Consider the following 17,802-nt stretch of genomic DNA (forward strand, 5'->3'; position numbering starts at 1 on the left):
AAACCCCACCATCAGGCTCCAATATCAGACCGTGAAAACATTGAGAACAAAATAGTGATCAAAAAGTCATGTTGCTCCGGTCCCGAGATGGTGGAGTCTCACGTTTGGGAGCGCGATGTCTGGTATGGAGCAGTGTCTCGGCCATTTGTGACTCTTCTCAAGCAAGTATACATATTGGATGTTTCAAAGCCTCAATGCATGTTTTGTATCCTGAAAGACCATTGTTCTCACTTACAAAAGACATAAGAATCAAATTAATACTTTATTATCAAACACTATATACAACAGAGGTTGCTAATAATACAGAATTTAAAGAACGTAGTTTTTTTTTTAAATGTTTTACTTTTCTTTCCTCTGCCACCCAAGAAAGTACAGTACAAAACAATAGTCTAAACTAACACGGACTGTTAACTGGTCTATTAAAGGATACACGGTATCCACTAAACAGACAGATCCTTATTTCCCTGCTTCATGTTGCAAAGCCCTAGGCAACCAGGGCCAAAGGTCGCTGGGGCTTGACTACCGGGCTGAGAGGCAGCTAAGGCTGTCCTTCAGACTTTTGAATTGTTTTTGAAATTAAAAGCTGCTACAAAGTTGCATCGACATCCTGCTAAGCCCCTAGAGGGTTGTAACAACACCACAAAAGGCCACCAGCACTTTATGGACAAGATGAAAACTGTCTGATACCAATCATCCCGAAAACTTCGAGGCAAGCGTTACCTACGATTACGTCACTTATAGGTAGAGAAGCACACAGTCTACTGGTGTGGATAGTCTTGCTACTTTTATCTTATTTTACTTAATTTGTAGTGGCACACTGGTGAAGTAAAGGGGTCTAATTTCACTGTGAAAAATGAAAGAGTTGGCAGAGAGGGCCATAAGTAATTATTTCATCATTTGTTAGAGACAAATGCTAGAAAAACCACAGAAGTCACCATTTCTAAAATGAAATTAGCACTGCTAATGTAGTAATGACTAACTGGAATCATTACAGGATCATTTGATTTCCTTGTGGTTATAGAACATGCAGTATTATTTTGGTTCTGACTATCGATCCATTTTAGAAGGTATCTCTTTTTCCTCTATCCAAATCCCACTGGACCAACAAACCTGTAACTATTAATAAAAAGTAGTATTATTGGATATTACTGAGAGTACTGAGTATATAAATAGTTAAAGGAAAAAAGAATCCAATGCTGTGAACTTTTATTTCAGCGAAATGGTGGCTGCCGCCTATGAACAGGACTCTGCCACTCCGGAGAAGTTCCTGACGTCCGGGGGAACACGACTGACTGCACCGGCGAGGCTGGCAGCCCCACTCACCGGTTCCAAGAGCTCGCCGACCCAACAGCGACACCCACTCCAAACAGATCAGGTAAGCCCAGGTTACATCTCAGCGTGCGTACAAACTCCCCAGGGCGCAGTGCCTTTACAGCCGCCTTTTGTTCACATACTTTTCTAATTCAGAGCTGCTCACAATTCTTAACAAATTCCCATTCATGAAATCTGTCCATAATATGACCTTGGTTTTTTTTTCTTTACACATACTTTAAAAATATGTTAAAACCCCCCCGTTTCGCTGGAATTCTCCCATTTTTTTCATATCACATGATGATCATCACATGTACTTTTTCTTTTCTTTCGAAAGGCATGGTTTCTATTGATATGTTGTGCAAGAGCAAAAACGGCAAGATTTCTTTTCCATTGGTCTGGTGCTTTTCCCTGTCTAGGCTTTGGAGCTGCGAATCCGTGACAGCCTCGCCAGTAGAAACCCCCAAGGCTTGCATTTCCCGGTAACTAATTGGAAGCATCCCTTCCTGGCTGCGCTGAGATTCCTCACACAGGGTCATCCTGCATTTATTCTCCTTCGGCCCCATCCCCACAATGAAACAAGACAGCCCCCATATTTCTAAATGTATCAAGGGATACCACTTTTTCTCACAAGTTTAAATAGGACAAGCATATATACTCACTCTCAGCATAAAGTATATCTAAATAATGTATTTTCTATTCTAGTGGATTTTTAAAAAAATATTTTGTTAAAGTCTTTGGGACTCCACCTTGTTTATCGCCCACTGATAAACACATGTTCCCCCAATGCTTCAGGCTGTGTCAGAAAGGGAAAGAATATAAAATCAACACTTGAATTTTTTTATTCCACACTTTGGAATTTTTATTCCAAATTTCCCTTTAGCCCTCCCAAGTAGTACTGACTGACTCTCCAGGTGACAGGGGTTACGTCGGAGCCCCTGTAGTCGTGGAGTGTGGGGCAAGATGTGGGTACTGGGGGGGAGTCGGGGAAAGGCCACAGCACACTGGCGCTCCAGCAAAGCCAAATCACATCTCCTCTGGCCATGGGCATCTTTTCCTTGGTTCCTGTTGTGCCCCAGAGGAGTATCCAAAGCTATTCCCTTATGCACTCATCAACCCTGGCTTGTCAGCCTTGGGGAAGGTCACTTTATTCATAAAAATGCCTCTTTGAGTTTCTTTAAAAAAAAATAGTTGTAGCACCATGGTGATCTGTATTCAAAGGGAAAAAAAATCTGGTGTACACTGCCCAGTCACCAAAAAATTAGAGGCACTCGTACATACACACCCCCACCAAACTTGAGTTTTCTCGGATTTCATACTTGCTCTGTGCTAGCATTCCGGCACCCTACCCGCCTCCTAGAAAAAAAGGCTTCTTTTAAGGAGCACACGTTTTACTGTCAAGAATGCTTTAAGACAGTCATCTAAACAACAAAAACAAAACCAAAAAACCAGTGTCTCAACCTTTTAGAAGCCTGTTTGCTTACACACTCCAAGAGGGAATGGTGTAGTATTGTATCTGTTCCTAATGCCTCCCCTCTGGCCTTGACACGGTGACCCGATGCCCTGCAGGATTATCCCACAGTCCAGACTGAGAAGGCATAAAAGTCGTCCGGGAGAGTGAGACCCTCCCGGGCCTCGCCGTCACGGGCTGCATCTGCCACTACTCTTCCTCGACCACATGTTGCTGACACCGTGCGCTGACGGACGGGAGCTCTTAGAGGAGAGTGCACAGGAGCTGATGACCACTAGTGTCCCTACAACAATTTGGCATTTTCATCTGGAGTCCATTTAATTTGGAAGGGGTGAGAAAAGTCAAGGGCAAGGGCTGGGGATGGGGCGAGGGAGGCGGCAACTACTTTAGCCCCCCACGGCCCCAAGTTGTTGCTTAGAATTCAGGCTGAAAGAAAGAAAACAAAAATCTGACATTTGCCAAAAATCAACAACAAGTCCCTTCTTAGGATGAGCAGTTAGGTGGATCTCTGGTGTTCCGAGACCCTGATGTTTTCTGTGACAGGTGATGAGAGGAGACTGTGCTATAATGTCAAAAGCATCGCCAGGAGGAACAGTAGGATCGCCAAAAGGCGGCTGGGTATCCTTGGTGTCTGTGCCGCATTCTCACCGCGGGATGGCTCGGCTGACTCATGTACGGTGTCATCTGTTCAAATAGAAAGCACACATTCCAATGAGATTTCACATCCTTAATAACTCTCTTGCAGCAGCCTGCTGTTAACAGACCTCGCCACCCTCTGCAAAGTAAGGTAATGAACCTTGTGCCACCATTGACTTTCATGTCTGCATAATCACTCATTATTTACGGCAAACAAAAGAAAGGCAGACAAAATTGGGCTTTATCAGCAACAGAAATAGTTTCCTTAAAAACTGAGGGGAAAAACGTACGCCCACATGGTAACCCTTGGCATGTGCGCTCCTATGGCTTGCCAGAAGTTAGACACACCTTGCACAGACTTGAGATCTCTGAAATGTAATGTTTAAATCCAAGATGCCATGGAGAAGCAAGTAACATGTTCGGGGTGGGGGCAGTTATGTTGGCATATTAGTGGTTAATCGGAATGGGCTGCCCATTTTCCTCATTTAAAGCAGTGTCACAGGATTAGTGTTGAATGCCTGGTTGTTGGAAGCCTAGATGAATTTTCAAATATGAAAAATCAAATGCCAAAACAACAGCATTTGAAATAAACTATATGTAATGCCTGCTAAACCTCAATACACCAGTGCCCGCTGGTTTGCTTACAATTAGGCATCAATTATGGTGCTATTTCCATTACAAACCTTGTATCCCCAGGATTAAATTACTTGAACTTAACTATTTTTATTTTTTATCAGGCTGAAGCTTGGCATGTAAATTATCAGCATGGATGCAAATTTTCCTCTAAATAAAATGGATTAAGTGAGGTAAGCTTCTTTTATTTAGCTATAAAGTGTTCTGTGAGGCTGCCTCTGACTTTGGATAGCCTTCCTGATCTGCATGATTAACAGGCTTAACTTCAAAACAGGAACTTTGCGGCAATTAGTACCCAAAGATAGATTGGAGGTTTGCCTCTGAGCCAGGCTATGCCCTGGTACTGCATCTCTTCTTCCTTGCACCTGGCCGACTTATCTCTGGACTGCATGTTCTTGGGGCCAACAGTGGGGTTCTGTGGTAGATTTTATTTATTACAGGGGCCTTCCTGTAGGAGCTCAGCCATTGTCATCTTGGCTCACTCACTAGTCAGAACAGTGACAAATGAGACGCCAGTGGTTGTTCTCAATTTTGTAGACATCGAAGGACAATCCCGAAAGACTCCTGAATGACCCACCTCACACCTTTAATGGATTAACTATCTCTTGTTTTAAATTCACTTAGAGTTTCAGAACACACAACAAGGATGCTTCACTGGGTGGAGACACACCCCCTCTACCACTTTTCAGCCTCTGCTTCAGATACGCTCAGGTAGGCCACTCTGTTCATCCCGTTCATGCCAAGAGGAACTACGAAATATGTTTTCTCAGCTTTGAGTCTTCTGCCCTGGAGGGCTCTTATGTTAGCCTGTCCTTGCATAGAAGCTGCTGTGTCCCTATGCCAGATCGGCTCCCTTCTCCTGGCCCTTAGCAAACCTGCATCGAGTGGCTATTAGCTTAGGAGACAAGAAAAGGTTATAAAGCAAGAATGGAAAGTTAAATGGATGCAGAGGAAAATATAAAGCCCCACACAGTTTGGCCAAATAATTGTGGACTCTTTTCTATGCTCTTTCTCACCCTTGCAGAGGTATTAAGTCTGTACTTAACAGGACGTAGATGTAAATGCCCTTAATAGCCCTGAAATTAAAATTCAAATCATTTCTTAAGAGCACTAATACACTGTCAATCAGAACAATAGAGTACTTCAGGCTTAATTGTAAAAGAACCATAAATCCTGAGGATTGCAGAGTTCACTTTGAAATACCACTTATTTTTTGTACCTGAAATTACATCAGCTATTGGATCCTTCTCCACCTGATTTTGACTAAGCTATTATTACCCTGTCCTCAAGGTTGGAAGTGCACTGCTAAAAGCTACCCAAGTAACACCCTGAGTACTCAGGGTGAGCTTGAAGGGAACCAGCCCTGCCTGTCCCCCCAGGGTGCTCAGTGAGGGCCGTCTATTGCTCCACACTTGCAGCAGAAGACAGGGTGAATTAACCTACAAGACATCGAGAAGGAGGCATTTGTTTTTCATGTAAGTGAAACACGAGGCTTTTCAGTTCTCAATAATGAACCATCTTTAGAATCAGCCCTTTGCTAAGCAATCAACCAGTAAGTACCATCTTGCCCTCCAAGAAGAAAATCTGTCCCATTAGGGCATCGCGGTTCTTCTGTTCTCCCTGCGACACGCTGGTCCGGGCTCCAGATTCGACAAAGCATGCTTTGATTACAACAGAGCCTCACTGTGGAGAGACTCTGTGGCCCCGAGAAGCAAACTGAGAAACATGCTGCTATTTGAATAAATCTGAACAATCTCAGAATTCTAAGAGGGAATTCATAAGCAAAATCTATCCGAACGGAAATTACACCTAAACAGGAGAATTTCTGACACTTGTAACAATCAAGGTGACTTGGGAGAAGAAAATATTCTTCTTTGGAAGCTAGATCAAGTCTTGCCTCCTGGCTGCAGGGTTCCACACGTGAGGGTTTCAGTAGTTAACTGGGAGGACACTAGCGATATTTTGGAGCATATTATGTGGCATATGTCTGCCCTGAGATCATCCTGTGTCCCTGATGATAGGAAACTGGCAGGCAGAGTGTGCAAGCAAACATCAAAGACAAATACATTCCAAAGACAGGTGAATTAGTACACATTGCTGAGAACATGCAGTGGAAACCTTTCCGGCTTGACAGATTCACAAAGTCTGTGTTTACAAATCTGATTGCATTTTCTAAGGAATAAGGCGAAGTACTCGGACTTATTACCGCATTCACACAGCCAGGAAAGGCAGGGCACCCTTGTCTTACTTATTCAGTGAAGACGCTCACCAGAAAGCCCTTAAGCACAGTCAGGGCTGACTCAAGGAGCTTTTGCTGCGTGAATACCTATGCAGGCTCACCTGTGTGTCCATTCCTCCCCTCCCCACGCTGTCTCTGATTCCATTGTGTCCAACTTCCATCAGTTATCCGGGCATAGACTTGGGGGCTATCGTGGACTTTTAAATGCTCAGTAAAAAAGAGTCTTTCCCCAAAGACAGTGAGAGATGCTCACATATGAATGCGTCTCAAGATGTTTCATTTTATCATTAGTTGAAGTCAAAGGTATTCTATTGCCAGAACAGTCCTCAATGTGCTTCCTCAGTAGCAGAGAAAAACATACTATCTGTTATGCTTTTAAGCATCCTCTTGCTTTCTTGATAAGTAATGGAATTTACCTGGAAAAAGAGATTATTTGAAAGGTATGCCTACATTCTGTAACAGCTTGCATCAGAAAATCGTAATTCAGGGTAACTCATGTTTAGAATATACCTCACTTTGCTGGTCCTTTTGTGCAGAGAAACAAGTGCTTTTTATGAACTTCTCTACAAACAGGTAAGAGAATCCTACTTCTATATTAACGTTGGAGTCGGAGTTGAGAGATCTGCATATTAAACCTACATCTGTCTTGAACTAGCTGTGTGACCTGAGGTCACCCACCAGGCAAGTCTCAGGTGTAAAAGGAAGAAAGCAGACTCCACAGTCCTTACAAGACATCCCATCTAACTCATAGATCCTACGATGGCTGAGACCTCCAGCTTGTGAGGAGTCTGGTACCTTGAAAAGCCACAGTGATGCTTCCAGATTTCCAGGACACATTTAAAATGCAACTTTCTAAAGCACCTAACTGATCCCTTGGGAGCCACTAGGGCCTCTGAGAGCTTATTGTACGCACCTCTCATTTGTGCTCTGGGTAAGATGCCTGCCTTAGAAAAACAAGAATGCTTGGGGAAAAAAACCTAACTCCTCCTGTCAGTTACAACGGGAAAGCTATTGTATGTCCCGAGGCACCGCATTTACTCAGGCTAAGTTTCCCTAAGGCTCATTGACTGCGTGTCCCAGTAACAATACTTGAAGGATGAAATGGAGCTCACACCCTTTAGTTTCTAGGGCCAGAAGAAAGAAGTCCTACTGCAAATAGATGAAAGAAAGTCTCTGTTTACATAAGGGGAGGGAGCTCACATCTTTCTGTGGAAAGGAAATAATTTTACTTCCCTTAAGCTTTGAGATGATCACAGGAGATGGGTAAGCAAACCAGTAAAGATCTTGAGCAAACAGGGCCAGGAAAAGAACCCACAGGAAGGCGAGCAGACAGAGGCACACTCCTCAGTGAACGGCGCACCGGGGCTCCCACTCCTCACAGTCAGTCTATGGTTGCATTAAACAGCCAGATTGAATTTACAAGTAAGTGGATAGCTTACAGGTTTACATTACCTACAGTATTCTACACTGTACCTGCTTCAATGAGTGCTTTTGGGGGTTTTCTTTTTCTTCACTGTGATGGGAAAGTTTGAGGATTTAGAAATTAGTAATAGATAAAACCTATTTATCCTTAATACCTATTTTGCCTCAGTAATCAAAGATCACATTTGGCTCATAGACTAATACATTTGTGGGAGCAGCAGGTGTGTGGATTTGTGGTATTAGGAGGCAACATGTTTATACTTCTCCAAATCAATTACTATTAACAATAGCGCCGATATTTGAAATAAAATAAAGTGCTTCAGTGATGCATGTGACTTTCTAGAGAAAACTAAGTATGTTGAGTTAGTTACTATTTTATGCAATAATAGTCTTATTACTTTTATCCACAGATCTGGACATAATATAAAAGAAAATTTTATAAGCATATACAATAGGAATTTTTTGTCTTATATGAAAACAGATCCATTAATATTCACAGTGACTCACCAGCATGCTCGGAGGATATGGTAAAAAGTAGTGAGATTTTAGCATTTTGATGGAGCTCTACATTAGGATACTGCATTATATCAAACCCATGTCCAAAACAGAAAAGTCATTTTATCTAACATGCACTACACAAAGATACTGGAGGAATGAGGTAGAATATAAGTAATATTAGCATTGCTAGCAATGAGGAAAAAGCAGAGCAACTCTAACATGCAAACATGCAGAGAGGAAGAAAGGAAAAAAAGTACTGAAGCACCAGAGAGATGCATTTGTTAAGAGAGATTCTCTAAGCATACTAACCTGCTGGTTCTAATGAATTTTCTACTTTGTCGTTAACATCGAAAACACGATCATGAACACCTATAGTTTTCATACAGCTATCTATAACAAAAATAGAGATAACAGCCAAATATGTTAGTGCAGACACCCTTAAACTCCCGTCTTTCTTTTTTTCTTTCTCTCTATTTTTCCTTGTATTTATGTAGAGATTGTTTTACAATCAATGGCACGTATCCAAATGCCAATGTTGTTCCCATTTGCTGTGCACATACAACAGTTTAAGAAACAACAAGTTAGCAACTTCTGTGTACTTAAAAGCATCGTGAAGAATGATGAGAAAAAATCTGATGAAAACTAAAACATGGATGTTGATATACAAAACAGATACGACACAGGATTTAACAGTAAAAAAAGTTTTACCGCTGTGAACCAGACCATACGATAAAGCATGCGCAGGGAAGCCACCCTCTGAAGCTCATTCTAGTGAACTTACTTGTTGGTCTCACAAACACTTTGAGCTTTAGACAGGACCTTCTTCCATTATCTGGGATTGCAGAGGCTGTGGATAAGACAAAAAGAGCAGAGAGAAGGGAGAGAACAACAGATTACTCTTCACTTTCAAATGCAAATGATCTGCAATAAATTCTTTTCTGAATAAGAGCAGCATACTCTAATTCTTCCCAGAAGTTAAAACAAAACTACTTTTCAGATTGATACAGACTCTTACAGAAAGGGCTACTTATCTACCCCCGTGTTCTCTTTTCAATACAGTAAAGAAAGAATCATGCAAGAATGTTGGTAATCTACAGAAAATACTTTGGGTTTTTATTTCAAAGGCTCTTCCATTTAACTTGATCTGTTATCAATTTTCTCTAAAATAAGAAGATAATGCTTGAGCTCTCCTGCTTTCACAGAGCTCCGCCTCCTCGACTGCAGGGAAAGGGGCCCAGCAGAGCCCAAGGTGAAAGTGCTGGCAAAAACCAATACCAGATAGTTACAAGGCCAACTTAAACATGACCTATTTCTGCTGGGGAAAGTAAAGCTTTGTCTGTCCTGAAAGCCTGTCTGTCAGTGCTTTGCAGGTAATTCAATTAGAGGGTTTACTCAGAACTTGGCTCCACATTCTATATGACTAAACCGAGCCTAGCAACTTCTATCATGCTATTATAAATCCAATATGTTATTGAGAAAGTACTATGCAATGGTACATTTATTTTTAAAAATTTGCCACAGAGAAGGATGGAATTAATAAAGTGGGCTTACCAAAACATGACAACATGTTTCAAGTTATAAAACACTTGAGGAAGAAACTTTCTTCTCCTCTTCAAGATAATAAGACTGTAAACTCTTCCTGCGTTTGAAAGATTATCTCCCCTCAGCACACACAGCATAATATCAAAGGGATTTACAAAGGCAAGGCGGTAGGACCATTAGCGATCACATATGTTTACTAATGCATTCTAGAAATGACAAAAATTACAGAAATGAGGGCTGCATACTTTCCTCCCTATGTGTTTGCTTCAAGTGGTTTCTTTGTTCAGACAGAGCAGATGACATCAATCAAAACACACATGGCTGACAGTCCGTGTGGCGAAGCCCTCAGTGACAAAGAGACGGCCGGCTTTGGGGTGCCTTCCTGCTCCGTGATTTTTACCTTTTGCTATCCCTCGAGGGGAGCCCAGGAAACTAGCATGCTTATTTTGCAGGACAGAGGATTCAAGATGCAAATTCCGAACTAATTTTACACAAATCTCCTCATGTAATTCCAGATCCCTGTCCTACAGGAGAATTGAAAAATTCACCACCTCAAAGACCTCAAGCTGCAAAGAACCCCTAGCATTGCTATTCAACACCTGTTGAAAACTTTTAATTCTAAGACAAAAGTATACGGAAAAGATGTTCTCAGCCTTCCCCATCTCCCCTGTTCACTCTGACAAGCAGTTACGAAGTGTTAACAGCTGGCTTTGCTGTAGGCTTTCATTAAATCAGAGTCAGAAAAACTCCCTCTACTGACATTTACAGTAACTAGTGTGTTATTTAGGGCACAATATTTGCACTCTGTGGTTTGATGCAGGAAGTGGTGTCCTTCCTGTGGACCCCAACTGCAAATGTTCATCACAAATACAGTACACATAGGTGACTCCAATTCATTAGAAAAACCACGGGTTCTTGAGATTACGTCTTATTCAAGGGAGGTGGTGTGGTAACATGCCACGTGGATATTCACACTGTCGTATGGGCTTCTGAACTGTGATGAACTCACCACAAACCTCGTGACCTTGAGTGCCACACCTACAGACTGACTTTCTTCTTGACGACACTGCAAGGTACAATAGGCTCAAGGCAGAATCAAACGTTTAATTCGTTTCGGGGGGGGAACTTCTTGGAATTAGTACAGGCCTTTCAGATTTCTATGTAGGAGAAGGCCTACAAACCTAGGACATAAAAATCACTGTAATAACTAAACAGCAACAAATGGTAAACCATCCAGGAAAAATTGAAGAGGGTTCTCTCACCAGCTCTCAGAGAGGGACAGTTAGCCTTAGCTACTGGATGAGTTACATTCTTTGTGAATTAAGAATGTAAAGTGTACTTATATAAAATAAAAAGCTCTCTTTCCCATCAGACTTCTCCATTAGTGCCTCGTCTCCTCTCTGTCATCCGAAAGGTTGTAACAATGATAACGTGACTGACACCTTATGGCTGTTTGCCTATTGTACTCTAATCCTTAGAAAAAGTGAGGGACAAAGAATACAAACACATGCTCTCTCACACTGATGTGTCTCTTCCTCCCTTCCCCTCTCTAAAGTAAAGAATACAGACACATAATGTGAGGCCACAATGCAGGTTACATTAAACCAAATGACTCTACAATCTCTGGCCTGAGAGCATAAAGTGAACTCTTAACCCTTACGACCAACCCCAGCGGGCGTGCCTTGCTAGGTCAGTTTAACTTGGGTTCCCCGTTCACCGCTCTGAAAAACAAAAAACCAAAAAGCATAAAACTTTTTTCCATATATCAGTAAAGCAATATTTTTATGCAAGGCCTAAAAGAGTGAGAATGTGGCTTCATTCCATGTTATGTTCCAGATTCCTTAACCCCAGCCATTGGCTAACTAATGGAGGATGCCTTTGTATCACTTGTAAATATAGATTATTAATTACTAGTAACATTTGAAGCTATGAGGTAATAACAAAATGCTTTACAGGAAAACAAAAAGCCAAGGATTGAGCATTAAAAACACAAAATAACAGGAATTGAAACATGTAATATTCATACAGTAAGTTTACAAAGAAAATCCTCTCGGGATCAATTATGAGGAAAAGAATTGAAGGTGATGTGAGAGAGTAAACACTTCAAAGGTGCCTGTTTTTGCCACAAGGTAGGTAATATCATCCCTGTGAATCTAGCGATGTCTCTTAATAATGACCAACATTATCTTTATCTTAGTTAAGACAAAATTTAAGTCCTTATGCTGCTTTCCTTAGAAAATTAGAGTGGACATTTGAAAACTAATAGTGAATAATTACTAACATGCATTATATATCACTGCACTTTGTCCATCCATTCACACTTTTAAAATCCCTACTATGTGCCAGTTTCCCTATTAGGTGCTGTGGAGGCAACGAGTTGCATCCTGTCCTTGCATTGTGCTCATTCCAGCCGGGGATACAAATATGAACCACAGTCCAGGGCACAGGAGGGATCCGCGTGGTGACTGAGGCCAGCCTGTGTTGCCAGCACAGCTCTGGGCAGGGAGTTAGCTTTGTCTGGGAGTGCAGGGGCGTCCAACACATGCTTATCCGAGGAAACTGATCCAGGTGTTGCAGGTGGTTGCAGGTCTTCCTCCGGAAGCCAACCGACAGCAACCAGTAGCATGAAAACAATTTGTCCCCAAGTTCCCAAATTGGAGATTTAGCAACCAAGATGAGGTGAGGAAAACCCAGACCTGAACTCTTCCTATAAAAATATATGGATTTTGCTAATAGAATTTGTCAAATTAAAATGAGAAATTCAACTCATATCTTAAACATCTGTCACATAATCCAAAATCATATCCTTTACTCAGTTTACTGCTGAAAATGTACACTTGGAGTCAGGAAGCTGGGAATAGGGGGATGGGGACCATTAAAACAAGCACAGTCTCCCACTCCACAATCTTAATAGCACCTTCATAAATCAAACCACAGGGTCCTTCCCCACTAATGGTCTGCAAAGTACCAATCAAAAACTTACAACACATAATGAAATATTACCTGGGGACCCTCTGGTTCTCTGTGTTTAGAATATCATGCTAATAAGGCCACAAGGGCTTCTTATCTCCACTCTGTTCTGTGACCTCAGACAGGGGCACTACCTTCAGCCATTCCTGAAAACCTGTTTCCTGGGTCTTCTGGGGCTCAGGTGAGCCCTGCCCAGCACTTATCAGCCAGTTTGATACGTAAAGAGGATCACATTCAATGTCCGCAAATCAGTACTCCCACAAGCTGTATTTGGCCTTGGAAATATATGTGATATTGATGTCACAATTCTCTAGAGGCTTCTCAGTCTGATGCAGAAAAGAGAATGCTGGCACCATGCTTGTGGCAGGCAACTTCTGACTTGGCTCCAATAACTCCCGTCTTTTTCTGCTGCCTTTGTGTATTCCCCTCCCCTGGTAATGGGCTGGACCTAGTTTCTTGCTTTTCTAATGAGAGAATATAGCAAAAGTGATGGGATGTCTCTTCTGTGATTATGTTGCAAAAGACTGTGACTCCCTTGTTGCTAGCACTCTCTCTCTTGCTGTCCCTCTTGCTCAGGAAGCAAAGTGCCATACTGTTAAATTCTCCATGGACAGGCCCATGTGACAAGGAACTGATGCCTTAGTGCCAACACCCACAAGGAACTGGGTCTGATTGCATGAGTGTGCCAGAATGAGACTCTTTCTCAGCGGAGTCGTGAACTGACTCTTGCCTGGTGAGAGACTCGGACCCAGAGGACCCAGCTAAATTGCTGCCCCTGGATTCCTCACCCATAGAGACTGTGAAAAAATAAATGTTCTTAGCCACAAATTGGGGAGTAATTTGTTTCTCAAGAGTTAACTGATTCCATGCAATCAAAAGCTTCCCATGGCTGACTTGAGACCTAAGGACTAAGAAGACACTGGTGTGCACTCTGCTAACCGCCTGCCTGGCCCTTGCTTCCACCCAGCAGCTCCTTCCTCATTCTGCTGCCTTGTCTAAACAACTGGGTCCATTACTATTGTAGTTTACCTCTCAAGCTACTGTTACAAGTTCACTTAAAATAGGCCTTGCAGAGTGGTAATTATAAACTGCTGTTGAAGAAACACTACAAGACGTATCTATTTGTTTTCACTGGGCATTTAAAAACTGCTTTTAATTTTCTGTCCCATGTCACTTAGTTTGTTTTTGCTAATGTAGCCAACCTGTGCTGTTCTTTGCAATTAGCATGATGGCTCACTTTAACTCCAAATTGCTAGGTAAACCTAAATGATCTTGGACACAAAATGTAAACTGAAATCATAAGAGAAAATGTCTTTCCTCAAATGTGAGAAATAGAATGTAAAGGTGAGCTTAAAAATACCTGAAAGAAAAGAGCTTTAATAAGTTTAAACTTCTCTTCATAACAAAAATCTCCTATCAGTTATCTTTTACACAGGCTATCAAATTAAATACAAATGTATGAGATTTCAAGCAACTCAAAAGTAATCAAGGTAACAATCTCCAAGAACTGGAAGTTTAGCAGGGAGGGGGTGAGACTCTTGTATTATGTATTTTTACATTTTCAGGACCAGAACTGTACTCATTAGTCAACTTTAATATCTCTGCCTAACTTTATTCCTCCTCAAATCTTAATTCCAAAAGTTCAAATCCTTTTCCCTTTTCTGTGACCCTTGTCAGCTTCGGTACTTTGAGAAGTTTTATTTTTAAGAATAGTCAACCGCTTTCTTCTTCTTCTTCTTCTTTTTTTTTAAAGAAATGAGTGTGCGGACGCATTAAAAATGCAGCTTTCCATTATGTTTGCCACAGGCGATAGTCCTCACTTTGTGCAAGTCAGAAGAAAAGACAGGCTACTGGCTGTTCGCAGGGCCCCGTGTTTCCTCTGCAGGTTTCCAAGGGGTTTCCCATACAATGCAGGTATATGCAGATTAGACAGGTGATGGTGGAATTCAGCATTCCTTTCACAGCAAATGCTGAAAAACTAAAGCCAATTTAAAATAAATGGTACTACTTAAAATGTCTTCTAGAATTTAATGAATCCATAAAATACATTTTGTGTATGTGGGTAGAGGGTGGGGAACAGAAGTGGTGGGAACAGGAGAGAGGTTAACTGAAGCCAAATGGACTGCTTGGAAATTGGTTACCACACCCTCAGAAACAGTCCTAAAACAAAAGTCAGGCCTCTTGTTAGGAAAGAATACCCCAGCAACAACTTGCTGCTGGCTGGCTGCCCCCTTTTAAAAAACAGCACAACACCTATTTTCATATGAAGGACAAAATCACCCGTTATGATGGAATATATCTCAGCCTTCTACCTTTTGAGATTTAAAAGTCACATGTTTTAATAACAAACATGCACCCTAAGTGCACCCACAGGAGCTGGCTGCCTTTGCCCACACATTTCGTTCCTTTTAGGCCACCGTGCCTCAAGACTTAAATCACTGGTAGGTTAAGGTCAAAGTCCCAGATGTAAAACTTGAAAATGAGGTTACTAAGTGAAGGTGGAAGCCTTGGAGAAACGTAAAATATCATGTAAATATGCGCTACTTTGATATGGCTCTGGGGATATTTCTTTTAAAAAAACTAGAAAAGAAAAAGGGGTATATTTCCTACAATATAATAAGGGTAAAACAACATACTCTGCAAGCTAAAACTTGGTTACAACACGGGAGAACTGTAACAGGGACAAATAATTAGAGGAAAGTTCAGGGCAAGGGAAGTAAAATAAGTTCCAGCTGTGCAGCCTCAGACAAAAGAGAAAACAGGAGGTGCCACCACGCACCCATTGCCCCCCAATCTCTCTACTCCCTCAGGCAAAGTTCTCACTGCAAATACTAACTTAAGTATTATTTAAATTCCTGCAGCCAAGCCACAGTAGATCAATTACTTTTTCTTAGCAACCTCAAATAAAAGGCTGAGGACAAGTTTCTTTCCACTGATTTGTAGGAATAAACAAATAGGACACTGTCATGCTTTTATTCACATTTATTTGAAGTCTGAGCAAACCAAAAAAAAAACAAAACAAAACAACAACAACAAAAAACCAAACGTGGACTTCAGAGAAGGCTTTAAAAAAACCCTCTATCTATAGGAAGCATTTCTAATTGCAGTTTAGGAAATTTTAAGTCAGCTCACATCTCAGAATCTGCATCCAGACTCACGGTGTCGTCCTTCTACGGCGTGACTGGGGAAACCCAGTCCACACAGGCCCAGAAAGCAAGATAACATGTAGAGGTCATTGTAATTAGTAACCAAACCCTAAACATGAGGAGATTTAGTTAAGCTCCTTATTGGATATTTCACTATTTAAAAAAAAAAATCACCGAACATCTTTAAGCAGTTAGGAAAAAATATATTTCCCATTATAAGCTAGTGTTGTAACTATTTTCTGAGACCTTGGCTAGCCTGAGGCCATACTGTTGAAATGACAGTTCCCGGCCAGGAGGGGCAGATAGTTCTTTTCTCTTGTTGGAGTTAATTTGGTGAATTTCACCTGTTTTGCCAGATGGGATAATCAGACAAAAGGAGACAGATAAACAGATCGACTTGCTTGCAAAACTCTCCAACTAGAAGCCACAGAATTAAAATAAAAACAAAAGCAAAACTTCAGACAAAAGGCAGAATTCCTATAATCCCAGAGAAGAACTCCTCAGGCCCCTGGTGCCGTCTCCCTGACGCGCTGTTGGGGTGACCGTTCACTGGTAAGCGCAGAAAGCCACAAAGCCTGGTACTCATCTGTACAGTATTAACAGAAAGAATGCTGTTATCAGGTGACACCAATGTAGCACGACAGTAAATTACTAATAAATCATCCAGTTAATACAATTCCAAAGAGCTCCTTGAAAAAGTTAATAGTATTTCTTTGACTTTTTCATAACTACTTTGCCCTTATCTTCCTTGGTGAGGGGCCTGGGGCAGGCCATGGTTTAGTGGTCTCAGGGCATGCCTAACAGTCTGAGCTTTCTCCTGGTTCACCCTCTCTGACTTACTGTGTGCCTTCTGGTCAGCTGCTTAACCCACCTAAGCCTCAGTTTCCCTCTAAGCCTTTCCCTTAGGGAAAAAAAAATTAAGCATGACCTGCTTTAGAGGGGCAGTGGACTTTTATATTGCACTCGGAAACGCAGGTGACAGACCCCTGTAGATTCCACTTCATGGCTCCACAGATGACTCCCATCAGCTGCAGCAGCATCAGCTGCTCCCTCTGCAAGGCAATTCCCCTACAAGAGCAGTCTCTCCTTCTGACTGCATTGCTGTAGAAGGGAGAGGGGGTTAGGTTACGGATGATTGGGATAAAAAAAGTTATTGATAAGTCATCAGGAAAAGCAGTGGGACCCTTGATTTCTAGCCTAAATCAGAAAAACTAGATTCTACCATCTTTTCTTTTGGGGGAGGGCAAGTTATGGGGTAGTGGTGAAGAGGTTTATGTGAGGATGGGAAATGAGGCTGGGGAGAGAATTTAGAGAATTGGAAAGGTCATTGGAAGATCCTGGGGTTTTTTTTGAAAATCATGCTAAGTTTCTGGGAGTGCTTCCCCCCCCCCCATTTTAAGAGTCTGAGCATACTATTAGGAGGGATGCTGACCAAAGATGAGGACTTAAATCATGCCCACAGGCAACTTGGCGGGAGCTGAGACTGCCTCTGCAGCTGCCCAGACTGTGTTAGAGCCTCGGTGCTCGGCCACAGGGCCCGAGGTGATACAAACACCGCACCATGCCCGCACCTGGCCCTCCACAGGGGCTGCAGTAAATGGTTCCTATTATTGTCTTCAGTATCCTTTTGCATCATATTTGGGTAATTAACCTATTTACACAAATCAATTTTTTCTTTGGTTGTTTTTCTTAGCCAGTAGGCCATGTTCTCCCCAGTGCCTGCCATTTCTGGTGGTAAGAGAAGCAACCAGGCAGGAGTAGCTACTCCTTTGCACAGCAGGTCGTTAATGGAACCCCAGAGGCCTGAACAAATTAATTTCTTTCTTTAGAAGACTAAGTTCTGCCAAGGAGGGGTCATTGAGGTGCCAGGATAATACAACATGTTTCACACCAAAAATACTTTCCTTGATGAAGATTATTCACAGAGTGAATAA

General features: G+C 41.9%; 1 protein-coding gene across 2 annotated transcripts in view; it reads right to left on the reverse strand.

Annotated features, from left to right (window-relative positions):
* Positions 1-333: 333 nt before the first annotated feature.
* EFNA5 (ephrin A5) overlaps positions 334-17,802 on the reverse strand; it is a 271,521-nt gene continuing 254,052 nt past the window's right edge. The window contains exons 3-5 of one of the 2 annotated variants that reach the window (XM_024563303.3): positions 8,992-9,057; positions 8,520-8,600; positions 334-3,466 (exon numbers count right to left, since the gene is read on the reverse strand). In XM_024563303.3, coding sequence (XP_024419071.1) covers positions 3,345-3,466; positions 8,520-8,600; positions 8,992-9,057 — 269 coding nt within the window. In that variant the 3' untranslated portion in view covers positions 334-3,344. The remainder of the gene's footprint in view (positions 3,467-8,519; positions 8,601-8,991; positions 9,058-17,802) is intronic. The other variant, XM_045197654.2, reaches the window with a different exon arrangement.

Source organism: Desmodus rotundus, chromosome 1 (assembly GCF_022682495.2).
Source record: "Desmodus rotundus isolate HL8 chromosome 1, HLdesRot8A.1, whole genome shotgun sequence".
NCBI lineage: Eukaryota > Metazoa > Chordata > Mammalia > Chiroptera > Phyllostomidae > Desmodus > Desmodus rotundus.